Source organism: Abramis brama (genome assembly GCF_963993115.1).
Source record: "Abramis brama genome assembly, chromosome: 3".
Classification (NCBI taxonomy): domain Eukaryota; kingdom Metazoa; phylum Chordata; class Actinopteri; order Cypriniformes; family Leuciscidae; genus Abramis; species Abramis brama.
This window is the reverse complement of record NC_139965.1, coordinates 30,074,139-30,099,050: the sequence shown is the minus strand read 5'-3', so window position 1 is coordinate 30,099,050 and position 24,912 is coordinate 30,074,139. Positions and strand designations below refer to the sequence as shown.

The 24,912-nt window shown below is 37.1% G+C and overlaps 1 protein-coding gene across 2 annotated transcripts in view; it reads left to right on the top strand.

Annotated features, from left to right (window-relative positions):
• cyld (cylindromatosis (turban tumor syndrome)) overlaps positions 1 to 24,912 on the top strand; it is a 34,685-nt gene that overhangs the window by 390 nt on the left and 9,383 nt on the right. The window contains exons 2-6 of one of the 2 annotated variants that reach the window (XM_084108533.1): positions 14,096 to 14,732; positions 15,033 to 15,338; positions 16,823 to 16,928; positions 18,963 to 19,055; positions 21,589 to 21,705. In XM_084108533.1, the coding sequence (XP_083964659.1) occupies positions 14,241 to 14,732; positions 15,033 to 15,338; positions 16,823 to 16,928; positions 18,963 to 19,055; positions 21,589 to 21,705 (1,114 nt within the window). In that variant the 5' untranslated portion in view covers positions 14,096 to 14,240. The remainder of the gene's footprint in view (positions 1 to 14,095; positions 14,733 to 15,032; positions 15,339 to 16,822; positions 16,929 to 18,962; positions 19,056 to 21,588; positions 21,706 to 24,912) is intronic. The other variant, XM_084108534.1, reaches the window with a different exon arrangement.

The following is a 24,912-nucleotide window of genomic DNA, read 5'->3' as shown; positions in this document are numbered from 1 at the left end:
CACCTGTTTACCTCTACAGACTCTGACACATGACTAGCTTTAGATCCGTAACTGTAACCAGACCCGCTGATTATACGTGACAACACAGGGTTATCCAGCGATGACATTATCTCCAAACCGAGCTCTATGAGTAGGAATAACCTTTAACAGAGAAGCTGACAGTTTGCCTTCTGTACCTGGTCATTGTCAGTTAGTGTAAGGCCTGTCCATCTCTACTGCATCGTTTTCATCCGGCAGTCACAGTTTAGAGAAAGTGCATAACGCTGATGTGATATTTACATTGGGTGTATTACATCATGGATACAGTGATTTGACTTACAAAAGCCTGTACATATTGCTAATACATTGGCATTACAGGTGGGTGTTCCTGGCTCTGCATGCTTCCTATGTTGACAAAGCATCAACTTCACAGGTCACTCTCTGGTCAATATCAATGTCTGTGGAGGGACAGACGGTCAGCATGAATATTGTCGCTCAAAGCTTGAGAGTCCCCCACAGTGATCATGAGTATTGTTTAGAGCTGTGGTTCTCAACTTTTTTCTTAGGGTTGCCCTGTTTTACATGTCATATGTTTCACAGCTACAAAACAACAACAACAACAGCCAAACATGTGCCATTGAGATAAATGGGAATGCTAACACTATGCTTTGGCATTATAGCAATCCTTGATCCATTCATATGGAATTAAGCTGGCTTGAAGAATTGGAACCCTTTGACGTGTTTGCCTAGAGAGCACTAATATTTACCAGAATGCTGATCTCTGTATGGGTAGGGTAGGCTAGGCTGTAGACGTTAATCAAAACCGTATTGTCATTTTTAGGATGGGCCAAATCACTGCTGAACCAAACTGCAGGAGGATCTTTCTTCGCTGCTACATCTTACATTTCAGACAGAGGTAGCCTACATGACACGTGCAATATCAGTAAAAGGTCATGCAGCAGAGCATTCCCTGTCTCGTCTTTTATTCGTGCTATTAGTCATTATGCAGTAGTGGTATGTGTGCACTATTATTGTGCATACAGGAAGCTCAGAGTGAGATTTAATTCGCTGTGTGAATTCCCCTGCTGCTGGGGGAAAAACCAGCCAGTCACACAGTCTCTGTTAGCGCAAGTGTGTTCGGCTGGTTATTCTAATATCGTGGTCATTGATGAGGTATGCCAGTTAGCCAAGTCAGTGGTTGTCGTGATGTTGCTTATAGGAAAATTTCACCCATAAATGATTCCGTCATCATTTACTCACCCTCATATAATTTGTAAACTGTATGCCTCTCTTTCTTCTGTAGAACACAAAAGAGGATATTCGAAAAAGTTGAAAAATATTTTCTTTCATTGTATGAACAAAAGACAGACTTTTTCAAAATATTTTCTGTTGTGTTCCACAGAAGAGTGATGGTGAGTAAATGATGACAGAATTGGGATGAACATGAACTATCCCTTTAAGGACCCACATTTTAAATTGAACACCAAGTGGTAACCCAACAAAGTAGCAGAATTTTTCATACACAAGTATAAACAAGCAAAATGGTTGTTAACCCTTTCATGCATAGAGGTCAGCTATTCAAAAAGCATTTTCTTGCATATGCATGGGTATTGATGGCATAGTTCCACATCAGCCTCTACAGTGGACACATATGCATCATCCTATACACTGCCACCAAATGGCTAGCCGTTGTACTGTATGTCACATTTTTTTTCTCCAAACCAAGATGGCCGAAGGCCAGTCAGAAATGCCAAGTTGCTCCGGAATGTCCATCCATTCCTTCTGTCCTAGGAGACTCTTGCAGGAAAAAACATGTTGTAGCATCAAGCAACAACATCTAAGGAGTCATATCATTGTTAAATTTTCCAAGTATTAATTTTATATTGGGAGGAAATTCTGATTATTCATCTGTCCACTAAATTGGACATCATGCCTCATTAACTATATTTGAGCTACAATTCATGCTATTACTGTGACTGATGTTCTTGAAAATACTTAATCTGCAGTAACATTGTTGGTGTAAATAAATGTATTTGTGTTATTATGATTTAATTTACATTTACAACAAAAAAGTAATGTGATTACGTAATGAACATTACTTGTAATGCACTCGTTACATCAGAAAAGTAATCTGATTACGTAATACATGTTACTTATATTGCTTGTTACATCAAACAAGTAATCTGATTACATAATGCATGTTACTTGTAATCCGTTACCGTTACCCCTGACACTGCTCATTTCAGATGAGATTATAAACACAAAGGAAAACATCAATAGATCAATGTAGATTTCAGTCTGAGGTTTTCTCAGAGAGGAGAGCTAGAAATTTGTCCATCTTGAACATCATCAGAATTATTAGCTAATAATGGTAAATCGACAAATCGGTAAATAGACTGGATCTGCTGGAAATAGACACGAGCTACTGGTCGAAAGGGAACAAACTCAATTGCATTTGCAATATTTTGCGTTTATATATATTTTTATATATTTATAGTTTTCACATGATTTGATATCATTTTATTCATTGGTTTGTTAAATACACACAATATTGCTGTGTTATTACTGTATTAGCCTATGTTTAATAAAGTATCTCTTCAGTTACAACCAAAATTGCATAGACATCTGAAAATCTCTTTGAAAATGTGTTAAAAAAATCTTGTTTTCATGCCCCATAAGAGCATTAAAAACACTGGGAAAATCCTGACTCAGTTTGTCATAATTCTTGCATGAAAGGGTTAAACAAAAAACAAAATCAATTGTACTGCACACACAGGACCAAAAAAGTTATTACTGTATAATTTAGTTGAAAATCAATATTTTTTTAATACACAAACAGAAGAAGTGTGATTTAGGCCTATATTTTTTATTTTCTGTACAACTTGATTTTGATAGTTTTGTGCTCTTGACAGCCGATAATTAATCACATGAAACTGTCAACTGTCAGATGTTTTGGTCACCACAAACCCATGTTTATTCTCGTTCTAAGTGAGCCCATATTATGTAGTCTGGGCCATATTTTCTTTACCCTGAGATGTTTTGGTCATGGTTTTTGAGGTTAAGGGCATGTCAACCAGTCCATTTTGGCAAGCTTCTATAAATGACAGATGAATTTGAATACCTTTCAGATGAATACCTTTTATTTGGATGCACTACATTTTTTTGTAAGGAACAAAAATATGGGAAGCATTTTTCTCCTTCCTTCGGAAAGGTAATAGACGTATTACTTTCTACTATGACTATAACTATGCACAAGTTGCATAGATGCATTTTATTATTTGCATTTCGCATAGTGCTATTTTTCCCTGCTCTCCGAAACCCTGTCAAAACAGACGTGTGACCTATTTTTGGGCTGCGACCCACCAGTTGAGATCCACTAATTTAAAATATGATTTAAAAGATGTTGTGCCATTTTTCAGCACAATGTCTTCCTAAAAAGTTAACTAGACTAAACCCGTGGAGGCCTAGATCAGTTATTCTCAGCGTTTTTTGGGCCAGAGCCCCCTACCCATTATCTAGGTCCCATACCGGACCCCATCAAATAAAATGTAGTGTAATTGTCTTCTCTAAATTTTAATGTTGATGATTATTCAGCATTTTTTTATAATTAGGCCTAGGCCTATTATTATATTTACACTACCATTCAAATGTTTGGGGTCAGCACGATTTTAGATTAAAAGAAACTGATACTTTCATTCAGTAAGGTTCCACTAAGTTAGACTTGTTACAAAATCCTGTTCAGGAAATATCCATAGGGGGATTTTTACAGAAGAATTTTCAGTTCTTCCTTTACTGAAACTCTTGAAAAGCTTTTTTTCTGCTGTGATTTTAACTCTAAAAGTGAGTGAATGTTTTTAATTGAATTTTAGTGAAAAATAATCATATTTATCCCTCCATTTGAAGATATCCTGTTTTTGAAAAATAGATTGAATCCCCAGTTTAGTGCTGCCCTGATTTACATATTTGTTAAAGTCATGAGTCCATTCCCTTTAAAATCTTACTTTTTTCTGGATGTTTGTAAGTGGGGTGTGTCTTTTGCTCTCTGTCCTGCTTTATAAATGTGCAAAATGTGCAGTATTTTTTTTAAGACATTAAATACATTTACAATGTTAATAAATATTTTAAATAATTTAAAGTAAATAACATTTCTATTTATCATTTTATATTTCTATTTCAATCTTTCAATTCATTAAAAAATTCTGATTAAAAAAACACCTCACATCCCATACACAAAAGAAATATATTTGAAATATATTTTCAGGATATATTTTGGAATATATGCAAATATTTGAAATTGGCCCAATAAATATATTTCACACTTAACATCATATATTTTTGTTATATTTCATAATATATTTCAATGTATTTGGAATATATGCCACATATATTTTGACACTTTTGGGGACCCATACAGAAAAAAATACATTGAAATATATTATGAAATATAACAAAAATATATGATGTTAAGTGTGAAATATATTTATTGGGCCAATTTCAAATATTTGCATATATTCCAAAATATATACTGAAAATATATTTCAAATATATTTCTTTTGTGTATGGGATTCCACATTTTTATAAGTAGCACAATCGTTTTCAGCTAATAATAATAATAATCAGAAATGTTTCTTGATCACCTGCATATTAGCATGAGCACTGAATGATCTTGTGACACCGAAGAAGACTGGAGTAACAGGAAAAAAATGACATTTTATACAATTATACAATTTTATACAATATTAGGCCTACTGTTTTACTGTATTTTTGATCAGTCGTGGTGAGCATAAGAGACTACTTTCAAAAACTTTTAAAAACCTTATCGATCCCAAACATTTGATCAGTGGTATATTATATATACCGGTGTGTGTGTGTGTGTATATATATATATATATACACACTGAACAATATTATAAACGCAACAATTTTGTTTTTGCCCCCATTTTTCATGAACTGAACTCAAAGATCTAAGACTTTTTCTATGTACACAAAAGGCCTTTTTCTCTCAAATATTGTTCACAAATCTGTCTAAATCTGTGTTAGTGAGCACTTCTCCTTTGCCGAGATAATCCATCCACCTCACAGGTGTGGCATATCAAGATGCTGATTAGACAGCATGATTATTGCACAGGTGTGCCCTAGGCTGGACACAATAAAAGGCCACTCTAAAATGTGCAGTTTTACTGTATTACTGTATTGGGGACCCAATATTACTGTATTGGGGACCCCCCCAAAAAGAAAAAAAAGATTGTTGATTGTGGCCTGTGGAATGTTGGTCCACTCCTCTTCAATGGCTGTGCGAAGTTGCTGGATATTGGCAGGACCTGGAACACGCTGTCGTATACGTCGATCCAGAGCATCACAAACATGCTCAATGGGTGACATGTCCGGTGAGTATGCTGGCCATGCAAGAACTGGGATGTTTTCAGCTTCCAGGAATTGTGTACAGATCCTTGCAACATGGGGCCGTGCATTATCATGCTGCAACATGAGGTGATGGTCGTGGATGAATGGCACAACAATGGGCCTCAGGATCTCGTCACGTTATCTCTGTGCATTCAAAATGCCATCAATAAAATGCACCTGTGTTCGTTGTCCATAACATATGCCTGCCCATACCATAACCCCACCACCACCATGGGCCACTCGATCCACAATGCTGACATCAGCAAACCGCTCACCCACACGACGCCATACACGCTGTCTGCCATCTGCCCTGTACAGTGAAAACCGGGATTCATCCGTGAAGAGAACACCTCTCCAAAGTGCCAGACGCCATCGAATGTGAGCATTTGCCCACTCAAGTCGGTTACGACGACGAACAGTCGTGGTCGAGAGCTTGATGAGGACGACGAGCATGCAGATGAGCTTCCCTGAGACGGTTTCTGACAGTTTGTGCAGAAATTCTTTGGTTATGCAAACCGATTGTTGCAGCAGCTGTCCGGGTGGCTGGTCTCAGACGATCTTGGAGGTGAAGATGCTGGATGTGGAGGTCCTGGGCTGGTGTCGTTACATGTGGTCTGCAGTTGTGAGGCCGGTTGGATGTACTTCCAAATTCTCTTAAACACCTTTGGTGACGGCTTATGGTAGAGAAATTAACATTCAATTCACGGGCAACAGCTCTGGTGGACATTCCTGCAGTCAGCATGAATTCATGTTTTTGTGATGCTCTGGATCGGCGTATACGACAGCGTGTTCCAGGTCCTGCCAATATCCAGCAACTTTGCACAGCCATTGAAGAGGAGTGGACCAACATTCCACAGGCCACAATCAACAACCTTTTTTTTCTTTCGGGGGGGGGGGTCTCTTCCGGCCTTTTATTGTGTCCAGCCTAGGGCACACCTGTGCAATAATCATGCTGTCTAATCAGCATCTTGATATGCCACACCTGTGAGGTGGATGGATTATCTCGGCAAAGGAGAAGTGCTCACTAACACAGATTTAGACAGATTTGTGAACAATATTTGAGAGAAAAAGGCCTTTTGTGTACATAGAAAAAGTCTTAGATCTTTGAGTTCAGCTCATGAAAAATGGGGGCAAAAACAAAAGTGTTGCGTTTATAATTTTGTTCATTGTGTATATATATATATAATATATATATTTAGGTGTATATAATAATAATAATAATAATAATAATAATCATTATTACTATTATTCATTTATATAATTTAAAAAGTATGTCATTGAAAACCACGTTTCAGATTTGATTTGACTGGATAGTTGAAATATCATTATTGTTAGTTTTCCAAGGAGCAACAAAAAGCCTTGTGAATAGAAATAATATTTATGAGTAGAGCTGGTTAAATTGAAAATCACATTTTTTTATTTTTTTTTTAAACGGATATCACGATTCTCCCACGATTCTGAACAGACAACTAAACAAAATAACATAAATTTACAAAATAATTTACTGACAAAATGTTAATTGCTGCAGTCTATTTAAAATCTTTAATTAATCGGAATGAATTATTTTAGAAAACGGTTTGAATGAATGATTCAATGACTCACTCATAAAGTCTTCACTTGTTTCATTATGTCTTGTACACATTGTATGATTTTGGGGTGTCCCAGACGAAAGATGACCAAACATGGCAATTTCTGTGGTTGTGGCTCCTAAACAGTTGTCCTACTACGTCATACAGTGAGAGAGGTTCAAAGACGGCTGTTGTCATCTTGCGACCGAAGATAGCCTGCGATCATTTTCTGATAGTATCGGAAATTTAGCATGATCATCTCACAGTGTGTTTGCTGCTACGACCTAGGCTATGACCTACTGTACGTCTACTGACTAGCCAATACAAATGCAACATGAAATGGTGTAATAATCAACAAGACATTGCAAAATTGGCATGCCAGCCAAGTTGGCATCTTTTCCCTAGCCATGACCGCGTCCATATTCTACTCTTTCGCTTTCTCCTCTATTTTTCAGCGCATATAGCCTATAAAAACCACAATTGCCACAAGTGCGATTCATCTTGCTCTACTTGTAACACATGCTGATGACATTTTATTCTTCTATACTAACTTTGTGTCATAGCCTACGATTCAATAGGTGTCATCATCATACAGTCTACATTCATGTCGTACCCAAGTTTATTGGATGCATGTCATATCGTGCGATTTGTAATGATCTTATAGGATTGTCAAAATCTTACAGTCTGTAGCAGGCATTACTGGATGAATCAGAGTTTTTGAATGAATCTCTTGAGTGAATGATTCAATTACAAATACATTTTTTACAGTCACTTGTCACCACCTGGTGGCATAACGATGTAATCTGTACAATCTAGGGATGCTCATATTGACCGTTTAACCGTTAACCGAAAGTAAAAATTTTGACCGATTAATACTATCAGTTAAACGGTTTAAAACGTTTTTTTTTTTTAATCTTCTTTTTTTTTTTTAGTTTGCTGCATGGTTTAAAAATAAAATACTTTATTAACTCACGGAGCGCGTCGACACGCGCAACCACACACGAGACGTTACCTGTGTATTCCCGGGACATCCGTCCCATCGGAGAGGGTGTTTCTTGCCGCGGGTCTAACTGTCAACAGGCTGCGCTCCAGACTGACCCCACATCACGTTGATGTTGCTTTTTTTTAAATAAAAATTAGACAAGGTGTTAAGGTAGGGCTTCTACTTTTATTTAACGAAAAATCTTAGTCAAACGAAAAAAAAACTTGCCGTTTTTTTCGAAAGCTTTGTTCAAACGGATTCAGTGTTTTCTTTTTGTCATCTCAATTTGTTAATTATTTAAGTTTAAAAAATATATTTAGTGTAGGCCTATTTTGTTTTTTATTTGTATTATTTTATTCTGTTTTTCTCTCACTGTCAGAAATGCTGCAGGTGCGTGAAAATTTAAACTGAATCCAGGTTCTGTTGTTGATCTGTTCTGTATGCTGCTGTTTGCACTTTGCACGTTAAAATAAACCCTTTGATAAAAACTTTTTTTTAAAAAGGTCACAGATACGCGTCCATTTTATTTGTATTTAATGCAATTGACCCTTCGCAAAGACCCTTAGTTACTGTCGCTATGTCCGACAAGCTATATGCTCCTCTCACGTAGGCTACACCATGTTCTCACGCAGTGAAAAATACATCGCGGAGCAGAGAGGAGACTGACAACATGCTGACAGACAGGACAGACCAGGTTACTTTTCGGTTACTTCTGATATTAAACATATTAAACAAAGTCTCACCTTTCAAATTTGTTCATTTTTTAAAATAAATTTAAACGATACAATAGGCTACATACCGTTTTGTGGATCTTAAATGTCTCTGACAGATCGCTGTAGAAGAGCATCCGTTAAAGATGCTCGTGAACCGATCATCTCTTCCTTCTATAGCATCAGATAAACATGAATGAACATAAGAAGGAATGTTGTTTTAAACCGCGGAAAGGGGTCAGTACATTCAGTTTTTCAAGTTCAAATCCTCCCATGTTAATCTGCTAGCTAACGTTATCTCTCCTGACTGCTTTGTCGGACAAAATGGCGGATTATGATTGGTTAGATCGGCTGTCAATTCAATATTATAATCTTATCAGTTAACGGTTAATAATCGATTAACGAGCGGCGGTTGTCGGTCGGGAAAATTAATCGAAATGAGCATCCCTAGTACAATCATTATTTGAAGGAGTAGGGTATTCCTGCAATTTGCTGTTTGGCTGCAGTTTGGTTTGGCTGCAATTTGGCTGCAGTTTCAGGACCGCCATTCTAGGACCCTATTTTTTTTTTTGTATGTAGTATGTATGTATTAGGAGTTTATACTATATATACAGCACTTAGGCTACTATTTAATTCTGTATTTATATTATTATTTATATTATTTTTCAGGAATGATTTAGTTGTTTAATTGTATAAATTTTATTGATATATTGTCCTAACCAACCCATTGGAATATTTAACCTAATTTGTTTCTATATATGAAGACCTATATTCTAGTTTTAAATTCAGTTTTCTTGGAAAGAAAGCGTGGCGCTTCACGTCTGATGTGTGACCCCATTTAACAAAGTACAGTAAATGGTAAAACAATTGTGCTAAGCGCTACTAATTAGTGTGTTTATTAGTATGTTAATAATTTAAAATAATTTGAAAACAAATACCTCCAGCAGTACAATGAATTGTTTTTGCCCAGCTAAATAATAACTGGAGAGTGCTGACACCGAAAACATCGTACTTTCAAGTTTAAAATGACTGCGCCCAGTCCTAAGTTAAAAATAAGGTGGAAAGATTAAAAAAAAAACTTTCATGTGGGTCTAGTCTATTCTGTTTGTTTAAAAGTTTTAATCAGGTCTCCTCTTTTTGAAGTAGCATTGGCTAGGTGGCGCTGTCACAAAAAAACTAGGGTCATAGAAATGCCCTGAAACTGCAGCCTCCGGTTTTGCTGGAATCTTAGTATTTATATGAAGTGCCAAGTTACTTTTAAAAAGTAATTTGCTCTACTTTGATCGCTACCGTAGACATCTGTTTATTTCCAAACCATAGGCTAAACTTTTATCATAGTATCACAGAAATAACGAAACTGTGTGGTTTCTGAAGCTGTTTCATATATAGGCTACTGTATATGATAACTGCTCTCTCTGGCTCAGTGGCAGCGCCAACGCAGATTTGACTGTTCCGGTGTGATTTTGTTAAAGGTTTAATAGACACAGGCGAATCGTTGTCATTTAGGAATGAGATCGCTTGTGTGTTTGAATCGAGATCGCAATCTTTTGCAACTCTATTTATCAGTGTTAAATAAACGCTTTAGAAATTTGGCATTGAAACTTTAATTATGTAGATTATCAAACTGTAGCCAATCAGCAAACAAGAAGCATTTATCAAAATTTTTCCAATAGAAAACAAGAACAAGAAAAAAAGCATAATGTTATATTGTATCTGAATGCTAAACGCAGAAGTTGTTTTCACTGGTAGTTCGGCAGCTGCACTACAGAAACACTGAAGTAAAAATCATTGTGTGCTTCTCAATACTCAAATTGATGCTTGCTTCATTTCCTCGCTTCTCCCTCCTCCAGCCTGTGACCCGGAACCTGATCAAAGTTAGTCATCTTGAAGGACATCTCAATTCTCTAATTGCACTGCGAGGAATCGAGGAGCGAGGAGTGAGGAAGCTTTCGGAGGAGCTATGAGCGAGGATGCACAGGTGTATCCTATTGTGGAAGTCAAGAAACCTGACGCACGTGTAAATTCTCCTCCTCCTTCACGTCTGTCACAATTAATTTGATTTATGCTTTATTATTATTATTTATGAATTTCTTAAATAACTAAACTTCAACAACATAAGGGCAGATCCTCTGAGCGCAGATGATGACGCTGTGAAGTGACATTTGAGTGATCAAGAATATTCCAATGTACAAATCAGAATTTCCTTCGATTCCTCTGTCCTCTTTTTCTTTTCTTGAATCCTTCCCTTGAATCCTTCCCTCGCATCCTATGGGGGGTGGAGCTGAGACACGAGGAAAGGAAACGAGGATGCACAAATTAGAAATGAGAAGCACCCATTGATATGAAAATGATACACTGTTGATTCTAGTCTGATTGCTGTAAACTGGCAGGTTACACTCAGGTCTACACTGGAAGCGAAAGGCGCGACACATCGCAACAAAAGCACATAGAACCCATTATAATCAGTGATTCTGATTAGCGATTTTATGGAGATGTTCAGCTGCATGCGAACTTTAATGCATTACATGACTTACTACATGATTGTAAGTTACTGAACAATCATCAGTATCTGTAGCTGGTGGTAGCCTGTAGCCTATGATGTAGTAGCCTGACATCTTCATACTCAGATTCTAGTCAGAATATAAGTTTGATACTGCTCCATTGAGCTTTGATTATGGGGCGTGTTTCAACCGAACCAGGAAAGAAAATGCCTCTGCACTCAATTGGATAGACCTACAACCAATCAGAGCAACGGAGTAAGTGACGTATGTTCTTCATTCATCTTTCCGATCGACAAATGCCTTGATCGCGGTTCTCTGTTCCTCTTTTAAAATGAATGCGCTGTCAATATCTTCTATAACAGACACGATGGTGGAATCTACACATCTCTATTCTCCAGCGGCAGTCATCTTTGTTGTAAACGAATTCAACCCAAGCGCTCTTTGGTGACGTGGATGATTATGTTACTGTTGATCATCTGTCCATCATCGTATAAAGCCCGCCCTGACAATTTGATTGGTCCGAACAGCTCTGGTTCGAGCTCGAACGGATCAACAACGGATCAAGTCCAGACCGAACTTCCCGACCTCAAATGTTGTGGGCGGGGCTAAGTTCGGCTGGCATCCAGGCTAATGATGTAGTGTATGAGAGACTGATTTAGCTTTGTGTTAGTTAAGAACAGAACCATGGTTAGAGTACTCTGAATGGGTATATGTGTATTACATTTTACACAATTCATTTCATTTGCATAAATTAAATTGAAAATAGCCTAGTTGTCATAAGTCATCTGTGTATAATCTGCTTTTATTTGCTTATTTAAAACATGGGAACATTAATAAAATGAAACTGATGACACATTGTTTGCATCATTGTCCTAAAAGATGTCGACAACATTTGATATTGAGCAATTCTCATGTTCTTTAACCTCATGTTAAACGACTGAATTTTAACCTCATTTAGGCATATCTGCAGTAGGCAAATCTGGCAGTAGACGAATGTCCCCAGCCATGGCCTTGCAGTTGCTAATTATGTTAATAATATGGCAAATGCTAGTGGGCCACTGCAAGTTCCTTAGAGGGGAGCAGGAAGGATTGGTCAGAGCTGGTAATTTTAGGTGGCAACACCAAGGGTACCAAAGTCCCTTTAAGGCAAGAGAGTTCACTCGGCGGCCATAATTGTAACATCCCCAGACAGCTATTTCCAGCATGCAATTACCGTTCCTATTTATCTTCTTGAGAAAGACAAAATCAACATAACTGTTTCTCAACATTGTATCTCAATAACATATTTGAAATCAGGAATACAATCTTACAACAATGGTATCACAAACTGACTTCAGAAACTACATTTTTTTTTTATTATTTCTGGCTGATCAAGCTAATTAAAAAAAGCTAATTGTTCTAGACGAAAGGCCCTATTTACACTTGGTCATTTCATGCATTTTCTCTGATCTGTTAGCCATCCGTCACCAGAACTGTACAAATGCATACAAAAAGAACTTGCTGTTGATCAGCACTTCTTGCTGACTGGGGTGTTCACACCACATCTTTATTACGGAATCAATAAAAAACTCCCACCATGGCGAGCTCACGTTTTTCAGGTGCAGGCAGAGTGTCTCACTTTTGTCTGCCGTCTCCTTTGACAAGATTTTGTTTCACAGTGAAACCTGCACACTGCGTTGTCGTCTTTTTTCCATTAAGTGACGGGTGGTGAAATACCACCACCTACTATGTTGCAGTGTCAACCAGATTACTATTACTGCTGATGTACATTTTTTGTATGTTTTGCATTTCTTTCTGTAGTCGCATCCACTATACTGCGGAGATGACGAGTCAGCATCGTCAACTTTCTCTTTGCTGCTGACACTGATTCAGGAAACACTAGTTCATTAATAAATTATTAAAATGTTTAGACAGTCTCCTTTCTGTTTTTTTCCCGACACACTCATAAGCATTACTTTTGTGGCAAGATTTATGTGTGCGCTTAAGCCCTTAATTTACTATATTTCAAAGGCTCATTATTATGGTTTAGTATTTCTCTGTAATGTACAACAGATTAGCAATATTATAAATAATATTCTTTCTTCTTTGCTGCTTAAATGAACAACTACTAGTCGATAGAGCTGCATAATTCAGGATAAATTGAGAATCACAATTTTTTGTTTAAAATAGAGTTCACAATACTCCCACAATTCTGAATAGACAACTGAACAAAATAACACAATTTTCTAGAGGTTCTGACAAAATGTTATTTGCTGCAGTCTACAGTATTTAAAAAATATATTGAGTTAATTTGAACTTTTTTTATTTTATTTGTTTAAATTAATGATTCATTGACTCACTCATAAAGACTTCACTTTTTTGAAGGAATCTCTTGAATTAATGATTCAGTGACAAATACATTATATTAACAGTCACTTGTCACCAACTACGGGTGTAACAATGTAAACGATACAATCTTTATTTGAAGCATCAAGTTACTTTCAAAAGGTGATTTACTCTATTTTGATCACTACTGTAGACATCATTGTTTATATCTGAACTATAAACTTTTATTCCAGTACTTTTGTGATAATTTGAACTATTTGTAACAGAGAAATAATTATACTGTGTGGTTGAAAAGACTGTTTCTGAAGCTGTTTCATACCTGTACATGACAACTGCTCTCTCTGAGTCTGAGTCAGCGGCAACGGCAACGCTGTGTTTCACTGTGATCGTACTTGCCAAACGTTTAATAGACAGCAATAAAATTGTCATTTAGGAATAAGATTGTGTGGGTGTTTGAATCGTGCAGCTCTACTAGTCGACTAGAAAATATTCAGTCGGGGGCATCCTAAAACTTACTCAAGATCTGAAACAGGCAAAAAAAACCAACAAAAAAAACAAGACCAACCTCATTCTTAAACCTCTATACTTTCTCTGTTTATTAAATCTCCACTTTCTCTCTTTTTACAGCTCTTTATGTCCGTTCAATCCATCTAGCCCTTTCCCATTGAAAAGGTCATGAAAGCTCCCTCTTCCTGGTCCCACTGACCCCTCACGACCCTCTGACCTTCGACGTGTGTTCCTGTCATCTTCAACCCACTCCTGCTATGCAGCCATGAGCTCTGCGCTATGGAGCCAGGAGAAGCCTGCTGGCAGTTTCCGGGACGACTGGCGGTTCTACATTGTGGTGAAGGAGTGCACCGTGGAAAAGCCGGGTCAAAAGACTCAGCGCATCCCACGCGGCAGCCTTGGTCAGGCCTGCCAGGAACGTAACAGCCTTGGTCGCACAATCCCTCCCAGCAAGGGTAAGCGCAGCCTACGCATCCTGGACCAGACCAATGTGGTGGTGAGCGTGGATGAACGGGACGTGATGGAGCTGGAGGAGAAGCTGGCGGAGCTGCTGTTCCCCATCACCAACTGCGAAGAGCGTTACAGTCTGCTGTGCAACAGAGCGCGCCTGGACAGGGCCCATGACATCAACTGTGGATCAAAAGTCCGAGTGCAGCTGAGGTCCGGGGACGAGCCCCTTCCAGGTGTGGTCCGCTTTAAAGGAGCTCTGCTTCCTGACCGGGCGCTGAGCGGGATCTGGTTTGGTGTTGAATTACTGGTGAGCAATGCTGTTTGTCTTGTTTGCGTTGTTTGTCTGGTTTTGGGTTCACCCAGCCCTTGAGCGTGTGATCATTACAGGACAAAGCTGCATTTGTCTCCAGGGCTCAGCTGGAAGATTTGAACGAACATAACTATAGCCTGTAGGCTGTTGTGTGGGTGAAGGCCAGACTCAAACATCACACATCAACAATAACCTCTGTTCATATGGCAAATTTGTCACGTTATTTATGTGAGTTCTTATGACTGGATTGGTGTATGCAGTGTTTTTTTATCCTCTGAAAACCTTTCTGTCTTTCAGGAGGAGGGCCGGGGTCAAGGTTTCACAGAGGGCTCTTATCAGGGTCAGCAGCTGTTTCGTTGTGAAGATGAATGCGGAGTCTTCGTTGCACTGGATAAACTTGAGCTCTGGGAAGATGAGGAGCTGGAGGTGGATCGTGTGACGCTAGAGGATAATGACCCGGAAGTGGAAGGCGAAGTACCACCACTGGAGATCAACTCTCGAGTGTTGGTGCAGACACGAGACGGCCCGGAACGGGGCACTGTTATCTTCTGTGACTTACTGCCTGGCAACGAGAGTCTTGGATACTACGTTGGTGTTGATATGGTAAATTAATTAGACTGTTCAGATGGTGAATAACTGTTCTTAGCTGCAAAGTTACAATTTAATATTAGCATTTGCATTAAGATATGTATTTTTTCAGGTAGGTCAGGTATTTTAGAAGGTGCTTTTTACGTGAAGTTTATTATTATTATTATTAAAATAGAATACAAGGAATACAAATTCTGGCTTATGCAGTGCATTTTGTCTGAAACCGATAAATTATATTTTATTTTGTCTAAATAAATAAATAACTAAATCCCTGAAAGCTAAACTCAGTAATTTTAAATGTCACATGCTATAGGCATCACATTATAATGTACAGAAAATGGATATTCATTCTGAGATTTGATAAAGATTACATTTAACAATTTAATTAATGTATTAGTGTGTTTAAAGATTAACTTTAAATGAGTGTTGATGGCAAAGGTAACCTAAAAAATAGGAGAAATGAGCATGAACAAACAAATATCCACTATAGACTGATGCAGACCCCCTCCCCAAACAAACAAACAAACAAACAAACAAACAAACAAACAAACAAACAAACAAACAAACAAACAAAACAAAAACAAACAAACTGTAATGTCAGCCTATAAAAATATAAAATACATGATAAAATACGCCACCATATGCCATACTGTACGCAAAAGTTTAGTGTTGGTAATAAAAAAAATTCTGTAAGAAATTATACTTTTATTCAGCAAGGACACATTCAATTGATGAAAAGTGACTGTAAACACATTTTTAATGTTACAAAAGATTTCTATTTCAAATTAATGCTGTTTTTTTGCTGCCGTCAGAGTGGAGGGATGGATTGAAGGAGAAATGTAGAGACAGCTCAGTTTGCTCTGTGTGACCACCATAATGGCGTACTGCCAAATGCTCACACAAGACACAACCAACACACGCCATTCCACTGTTCTCCTCTTTTCACCCTTTGTTTCTCTCTCTTCTGTTAAACTCTTACTGCTCTTTCAGTAGAGCTCAGCTGGACTTGCTATCACTGAGATCTAAATGATGTGAATAGCATTTAGGTTTTGAGGAGTTATTTTTATTTTATTACTTTTAGTTTGCTATTGGTCTTTAATAATAGATTGAATAGATTAGATTTGATATTTGTGGCTTTATTTGGTTGAATAGATACATAAAATAGTATCAAGGAAAGGGCTATACATTAGAAATATAAATTAAAACAAAAAACAGTGGAGATCTGGCATGTGAAGGGTGTGGGTTTAGAGTCCAGATACATCAGTCATTCTGATGATAGTGTAGGTTGTGTAGTGTAGCCATTAGAGAATTACAGCTCTCAGTTAGTGAAATGGGTCCTGTCTGGGTCAGAACAGGAACGCAGTTGAAGATAGAGACAGGCCAACTTTTGTTTGGAAAGTGTTTATTTTGAGGTGGAAATTAGAGTGTTATAGATGTGAATGCTTATGAGATGATCTAGGTCAGGTGCAGTAATAGGGTGCTGTACCTCTCGCCCTCAGGACAATCCCATTGGAGACTGGGATGGGATCATCGACGGTAAACAGCTGTGTAATTTTGCTAGTCATGAACACACCCGTCTCGTCCCGATCTGTGATGTGATGCCAGGTAAGGGTTCTCACTTCATAGTTATACTTCTGTATTGGATTTTATTCTGGTTTTTAGTGTGGTTACTTACTGCTAGAAACCTTTTAGTTGTACAATTTTTTTCTAGATTGAGTTTGAGCACCTCAGATGCAAAGTTTTACAACAAGTACTTGGATGTTACAAAAGAATATAAAAATCATAGGACAAGAAAGTTTTTATAAAATAGCAAATTAATTTAAAACCAAAAAACAGTCATTACATTTATTTAAAAATGTATAGTTTATTACATTGCTTTTCTATTGAGTTATTGTTTATAGATTTCGTTGTGTGTTTTAGACTTCAAGTCAGGGTGTAGGCTAAATATTTGTTGTCAGAAAGCGTGTGTGTGTGTATGTGAGTCATGTTAACTCGCAGGAAACAGAAGCTCTTTTGTCTAAAGGTCTTGTTTTTGTGAGTGGAGTGTGTGGAGCTCTCTTTGTTCTCTCTATTTAATGATTTGTTTGTTTGTGTGCATGTTCATGTGTGTGGGCAAGATGTCTTGGTTGTTAATGTCTTAAAGCTACCACTCTTCCTTATTCAGTCTGTGAAACTAAAGGGATATTTAACACAGTTACTCAGGGTATAGCCTGCTGCTCTATGTGTGATACTGTATGCGATTTATACAGTGCGTGCATAATTATTATGATCATATTTTTTTCAAGCACATTTTACCAATTCAATACCACATTAAGCTACTACTATACTATCTATCTAACTACTATAAATCTAGGTGTGCATAATTATTAAGCAGGTTTCCTTTTCAGTAAAAATGGGCCAAAAAAAGAGATTTAACTCGCACTAAAAAGTAAAAAATTACTAAATGCTCATGAGAAGAATGCAATACCAATGCAATAGTAGAAATTGCAAAATTAAGGCGTAACCAATGGACAGCAAAAAGCTCATTGGTTTAGCAGGGTCATACAAAAACAGACCAAAAAGAAAATACACGTTAACTGCAGAAAAAAATAAATAAATAAGGTGAAGAATTAGATGTGAAACCATCAGGAACCCTTTAGTCTCCAGTTGCCAACGGCAACCTACCTGGAGTCTCCAGAAGTACAATTTGTCAGGATCTCAGAGACTTTGCTATGGTAAAGAATCCTGAAATATGACCCACACTTAATAAGAATCACAAGCTGAAGTGATGTGAAATATCTTTTTCAATTATATATCACTTATAAATGATTAAATACAAAATTAAAGGGATACTCCACTTTTTTTGCGTAATAATCAAGAAACTTTGCTGCCGTAGCATGAGTCCAGCAGGCGTAATGATATGACGCAGCTCTAACCTATTAGACCTGTTTTCAGGCGCTGCGTCATATCATTACGCCTGTTGGACTCATGGTACAGCAGCAAAGTTTCTTGATTATTACGCAGGAATGAGAGTATAGTTTCTAGCCATATCAGCCTAGAAAATCGCAACTTTACATTTTCCTTCGGTCTTAGTACACGATGTAACTACAGAAGAGTCAAATTTTAAATAGGAAAAATATCAAAACTCTTTGGTCATTTTTTTTGAGAGAGATGCTAATGGTCCTGTCCGATTCAATGATCTATGCTAAGCTATGCTAAAAGTGGTACCGCCAGACCCGGAGATCGGCTGAATGGATTCGAAAACGGTAAAACTCAACTTTTTAACTCTGGGGGAGTTGTAAAATGAGCCTATTTCCAAAAAAGTGGAGTATCCCTTTAATAGTAGTTATTAAGATTTCTGTGGTTTGGAATTGGTAAAATGTGCTTGGGTAAAAAAATATGATCAGAATACTAACCTCGCAATATCAACAATATCAACTTGCGCTGTATTTGGACATTTTTTGAAATCAAACCGAAAGTTCAGATTATTACATTAGTAATGTTATTGGATAAATCCAATAACTTAAAAAAAAAAATTATTTAAGTGAGAAAAATATCTCCTTTGTCCCATGTAAAGAAGAGAATCTTATGGATTTTGAATGACATGATTAAATGTTGATAGAATATGTGAGCAGTTTGTGTGTCTTTATTTGCTTACAGAATACTCCATGCAGGATCAGAGGCTGACCAAAGTCTTTGCCTGCAGAGGCGGCAGCGACAAACCTGGCAGCCAGAGCAAACCAAAGAGCAAAGGTAATTATCCTGTTATATCTGTATGTAGTCTGTATGTTTTTACAACATACAATTTTTAGATGCTAATGAATTTTTTTCAATTCGAGACCACATCAAAGACTAATACTAGCCTAGCCAAAGTAAATAAAAATATCTTAAGTAATTATTGAATATAAGTTATTCAGTCAAGAGCTGTGAGTGATTTTCTCTTTTTCTTTTGTTGTTTGATTCAAATAAAGGCATAGACAGCAGCAAGCTAATATCACTTTAAGATCTAATGCACGGATCATATATATTATTGATATTCAATGCGATTTTCTCCCAACTGTTTACATTCACTCAGTTTTTTATGTGAATGCTCTTCAAGATTGAGATTTTGACGTATTTTTGTGAGTATTTGACCATTTAGTCATGAGCCCAAATGACTAGCAAGGACTGACTAGGCAAGATTTCACCAAGCAAGATTTCACTGGTTGCGTGCAATCAGAAAAACTGCCTACATCTTGCCCTTTCCACAGGTCTCCTTTGAAAAATAAACTAGACACTCACCACTGCCGTGTCCCATGTGAAATGGCCTTTAAGCCCAAAGAATACTTTACCTGTCCTCATCCCGCTCTGTCTCAGAGCATGCACACAGGAAGGCGCCTGTCAGACGCTATACTGTATATTGTGATGCTATAGAATGCATTTATTATGCCTAATCCATTTTGGTGAAATTTGACAATTTTTTATATACTGTTTTTAGAATTGTGTAGTGCAATTTCTGTTGGATTCTTCTTCATAGGTATCACTAGTATTGACACAGTGCTATTATATTAGGGGGATACCTGACATAAAGATCATACGCCTGTTGTTAAAATTGTTGGATTTTATTTACTTGATATGATGAAAGTCTGTGGTTTGGAAAACTACTTGTTTGAAAGAAAGAAATGTTAACAAAAAAACAAAGCAGAAAACAGTCATTCTTTGGTACTGATTGACATCCTTTAAAGTGGTCATGACATGAGAAATCAAATTTGCCTTGATCTCTTGACATATAAGAGGTGTTATACCATTAAAACATCCTGCAAGTTTCAGAGCTTAAAAAATCCTCCTCATTATAAACAAAGCATTTATTTTATCAAGCTCCAAAAACAACTCTGTTTGATATTGCGGGATCTGTGACATCACAAAAATACATTTGCATATGACTACTTCCAGAGCAAGGCATTGATGAATAGTTATACTTCATTGCACCATAGGCCCCGCCCGCTTTCATTCATTGCATTTGCCGACGCTAGATGCGATCACCACTCGCATCAAAAGCAAATAGAACCCATTATAATCACTGACGCTGTCTACACTGTAGTGTACAGTATACAGATGCGCATTCAGTTTCTGATAAACTCCACGCACTTGAGTCTGTCGCCAACAGGACAAATGTAAGAATAAAATAATTTTCACTTTGTTCGTGTCAAGTTTAAACAGCACGTTTGCATTTCTGTACAGACTTCAGAAGGATCCCTGAATCGGAAACAAGTGGATGGTTTATTTTAATTGTGTACCGGATCGCATCGGAGGATTATATGTTTGTTCGGAGCATTTTGATTTGTAAACGAGGCACACTGTAATGGAGAGTTTTTAAATAAACTTTTGTTGAAAGATGTATTGGATCTGACAGCAGCTGCATCACAAACCACAAGTAAATGATTTCATAATGCTATGTCTGCAAATGACATAATATTGATAATGTTTTCAAAACACTTACTTGCTTGCAATAACGAGTGGGCATTCATACTGTTTCCTATGCAATGACGTTAGACTATCATAACAATGGCCGTTTACTGACAAGCCTTAAAGGAGCCGCCTCTAAAAAACAGGATAATTTCAGACAGCGGGTCAGAATGAAAGTTGAAAATAATGATTTCTCTGCATATATATTTGTTTGTTTTTTTGTGCAAAAAACTAAACATTATAAGTAAACCTAAAGAAACATATTAAAATAATTAAAAAAAATCCATGTCATGACCTCTTTAAGGTAATGGTGTATTTGAGTTTTTTTATCCCTCTCTAGAACCATTCTCTATTATCTTAACATGAACTGGATATGACATAATAAGCTTTGCTGAACACTGCATGACTCGCTTTGGAGTCTCTCTCTCTCTCTCTCTCTCTCTCTCTCTCTCTCTCTCTCTCTCTCTCTCTCTCTCTCTCTCTCTCACACACTCACTAACTCACTCACTCACTCACTCACTAATTTCTGCAAGAATACACACAAATGTCTCAGAGTTGTTATGGTGACATGACATCCATATACAAATCTTAGATTTTGCTTTATCCCACATGTAGAAACACATATTCCCCCCTTTTCTTGCATTCTCTCACTTTCTCTCTCTCTCTCTCTCTCTCTCTCTCTCTCTCTCTCTCTCTCTCTCTCTCTCTCTCTCTCTCTCACACACACACACACACACACACACACACACACACACACACACACACACACACACACACACACACACACACACACACACACACACTATTTACTGTCTATCTTCCTATCGTGACTCTTATTCAGGGTTAGGCCTGCAGCCTGGCAGCAGGAGCAAGTCTGAGTTTTATTATACACTAAATGGCAGCTCGGTCGATCACCCTGCCCAGTCCAAAGCCAAAAGCACATGGTACATAGATGAAGGTAATCAATAATCAATACAAATGGAAGACTGCGGAACTCTAATGATAAACATCTTAACAGCAAGGTGCCGTCCTTCAGATTTCTAGCCTAAAATTAGAGCTTACTTCACTTTAAGTTCCTTTAATAATCTTGTCATGAATAAGTCATCACATGTTAATCAATGCCTTTGAATACATCAGCTGTGATTTTAAAAGCAACTTGCTGCTGAGATCTTTTATTGGGAGTCTGGTTCACTGTGACGTGAGTGGCATGCAACCTCATAGCATGACATCATTGATCAGAAAATGAACATCTCAGGTGTTTTTCTGAATGTTCTGTACTACAGACATTTGTGCTTGCATTTCATATTCAGTTTTCAAATAAATTTAGCTATAAGGCAATACAAAATTAATTAATTAAAAAAAGTTAAATATAAATTATTTATTTATTTTAATTTCTATTTTTTATTGTAAACTGCATTAATTTGTTAGTTGCAGCATATATGGCATATTTAGTATTTGTGACTAGTTTCATTTTTTTGTATGTTTTGTGAAAGCCTTTTATATTTGGTATTGCTGGTACAATCAAGCCATATCTCCACTCCACTGTGATTGTATGTGTGTGTATATGTATTTGGCGTTGAACATATTGGGACACTGTATTCCTTATAACATTGCTTTCATCTGTGTAACTATTTCATATTTCATGTCACACTATACTAACATGCACTATTGGAGGACGTTGCAGGGGCGGCTTGTTATTGGTTATGGGTCTTATGTTGTGTTTGTGGCCTGTGCTGCTTTTGTTCTCCTTCACCAGGCTGTCTGTTCACCACAATTCTTATGCTTGATTCCTATGGTGACTTTTTCCTGCAACGCATAACAATGTTTACCAATATCTTCATATTTTATGTGTTAGTATGTGCTTCAGTGAGGAGAAAATAACCAGCACTGATCAGCTCTGAGAGGACATCATATTTTGGCTAAGCTGTGGTTTAGTATACACTACATTACTGTTCAAAAGTTTGGGTCAGTAAGATTTAAAAAAAAATTAAATTCATCCTTTTCTTCTTCATCCTTTTATTCATAATTTTAAAGTATACATTAACTGATCAAAAGACAGTAATGGAATTTATAATGTGACAAAAGTTTTCTATTTCAAAGAAACATTTCTTATTATAAATGTTGAAAACATGATCATTTTTTTGTGTTTGATAGATTGAAAGTAAAAAAGAACAGCTTCTTTTTACATTCTATTTATCAAAGAATACTGATTTTTTTAATCATGTTTTCAACATTAATAATAATAAGAAATGTTTATTGAGCACCAAATCATCATATTAGAATGATTTCTGGAGGATCATGTGACTGAAGACTGATTTCAGTCACAGATTTTTAAAAGATATATTAAAATAGAAAACAATTGAATTCTATTATTAATATTAATATTTCTCAATATTACTAGTTACTATTACTGTTACTATTTACTGTATTTTTTCAAATAAATGCATTTTAGTAAGCATAAAAGACTTCTTACCAACCTTATTTATTAATCTTTCCAACCTTAAAGGGGTCCTATTATGCTTTTTCACTTAATTTTTTTCCAACTTTAGTTAGTGTGTAATGTTGCTGTTTGAGCATAAAAAAGATCTGCAAGTTTACAAAGCTCAAAGTCCACTCCAAAGGGAGATATTTTATTTTACAGAATCCCCTTTTCAAGAACTACAACGAATGACTCGTTTGGACTACAACGCGATTTTTCCGGATCTTATGAAGTCACAATGTTACTCATTTAAATAATCCGCGCCCACGGAATATGTAAAAAAAAGGGGTTGGTTGAGCTACATTAGAGAAGACGGTGTTGCCGCTATGCTAAAGAGACACTGGTTTTTCTGCAACGTTCCTAAAGGCGGGCGTACACTGTGCAAGTTCGGACCTTTGGGGAGGTCGTGAGATATTGCACACGTTACAAGTCAGTTAACCTGATAATCGCATCAAAGCAGCTGGTACACAACACGACTGTACTGTACGGCGAGCCGGTGGCAATCGCATGAACTTTCACGCTAAACACAGAGACTGGAGCTTTCAATGTTGCTGCTAGCTTCGGATAGAAAAAAGAAAAAAAAGGATTTGTGTGCAAATGATTTGTTGAAAAGCAGAGAACAGCAGCCATTCCTTTCAACAGAAACAACTAGAGAGAGAGAGAGAGTGTGTGTGTGTGTGTATATGCACACGCTGTATGGTTGCAGCCACTGAGCTATAGTCTAATAAAATTAATCAATTTAGCCTATATGACGTGGTTATGTATGATTTGGCAAAAGGGGACAGCCTGTAGAGAGCCTGAGTGAAAAAAATCGCCTGTGAGGTCGCACGACAGCAAAAATCGCACCGGCTTAAGGCTGACGAACTTAGAGTGCTTAGTTTATTTTAAACACTGTTCCTGAAAATTATAACCCCAGCGTTTATCTGTGCGCTGTACATTTTATGGAGAACAGCTTGTTTTCTGTTGCTTTTGTAAGACGGTTCACCGCTCCTTAGGAAAATGAACCATGGTTTTGTGATCGATTACTGTTTGTATTACCTTAGTTTTCCGACAAATATCACAATTAAATGGTGGATAACATTGTATCTATAATGTATAATATAATTACAAAAAAAAACATACCACTCTGAAATGTCCTGGTAAATCCGTGCTTGCAAAGTCTGTGTATGAAATCCGTTCTGCACGATCCTCTTGTTCGTTAACATTGTCAGGATCTGAATCGGGCTTGAATTGGTATGAAATAACCTTAATATTTACACTAGAGAAGGACTCGCTGTTATGGAGAGACGGGACATTTCCAGAACACACGCTAAGCACTGCTAATCATAATACACTGGGCCAGCTAACCAATCACAGCACATTTCATATTTCGGAAGGAGGGGCTTTATCGAAATCGGCGTGTTCGAGCCAGACCAGGGAGAGAGGCTGCAATAATGTAAAATATGTGAAAAATAATGCGTTTTTTTGAACAATCAAGCATGAAAACATATTCTAAATCAACTAAATCAAGACTTTGTAAAAGGGCATAATATGACCCCTTTAAACTTTTGAACGGCAGTGTATTAATGTAAATTTCCTTAATGACAGATAACTCTTTCATTTAAGCCATTTGAACCATTTATTATAATTTCATAACATTAGCTGTGAATGTCATCTGATGGTTTAAATTGATTGATCAGTTCCTGG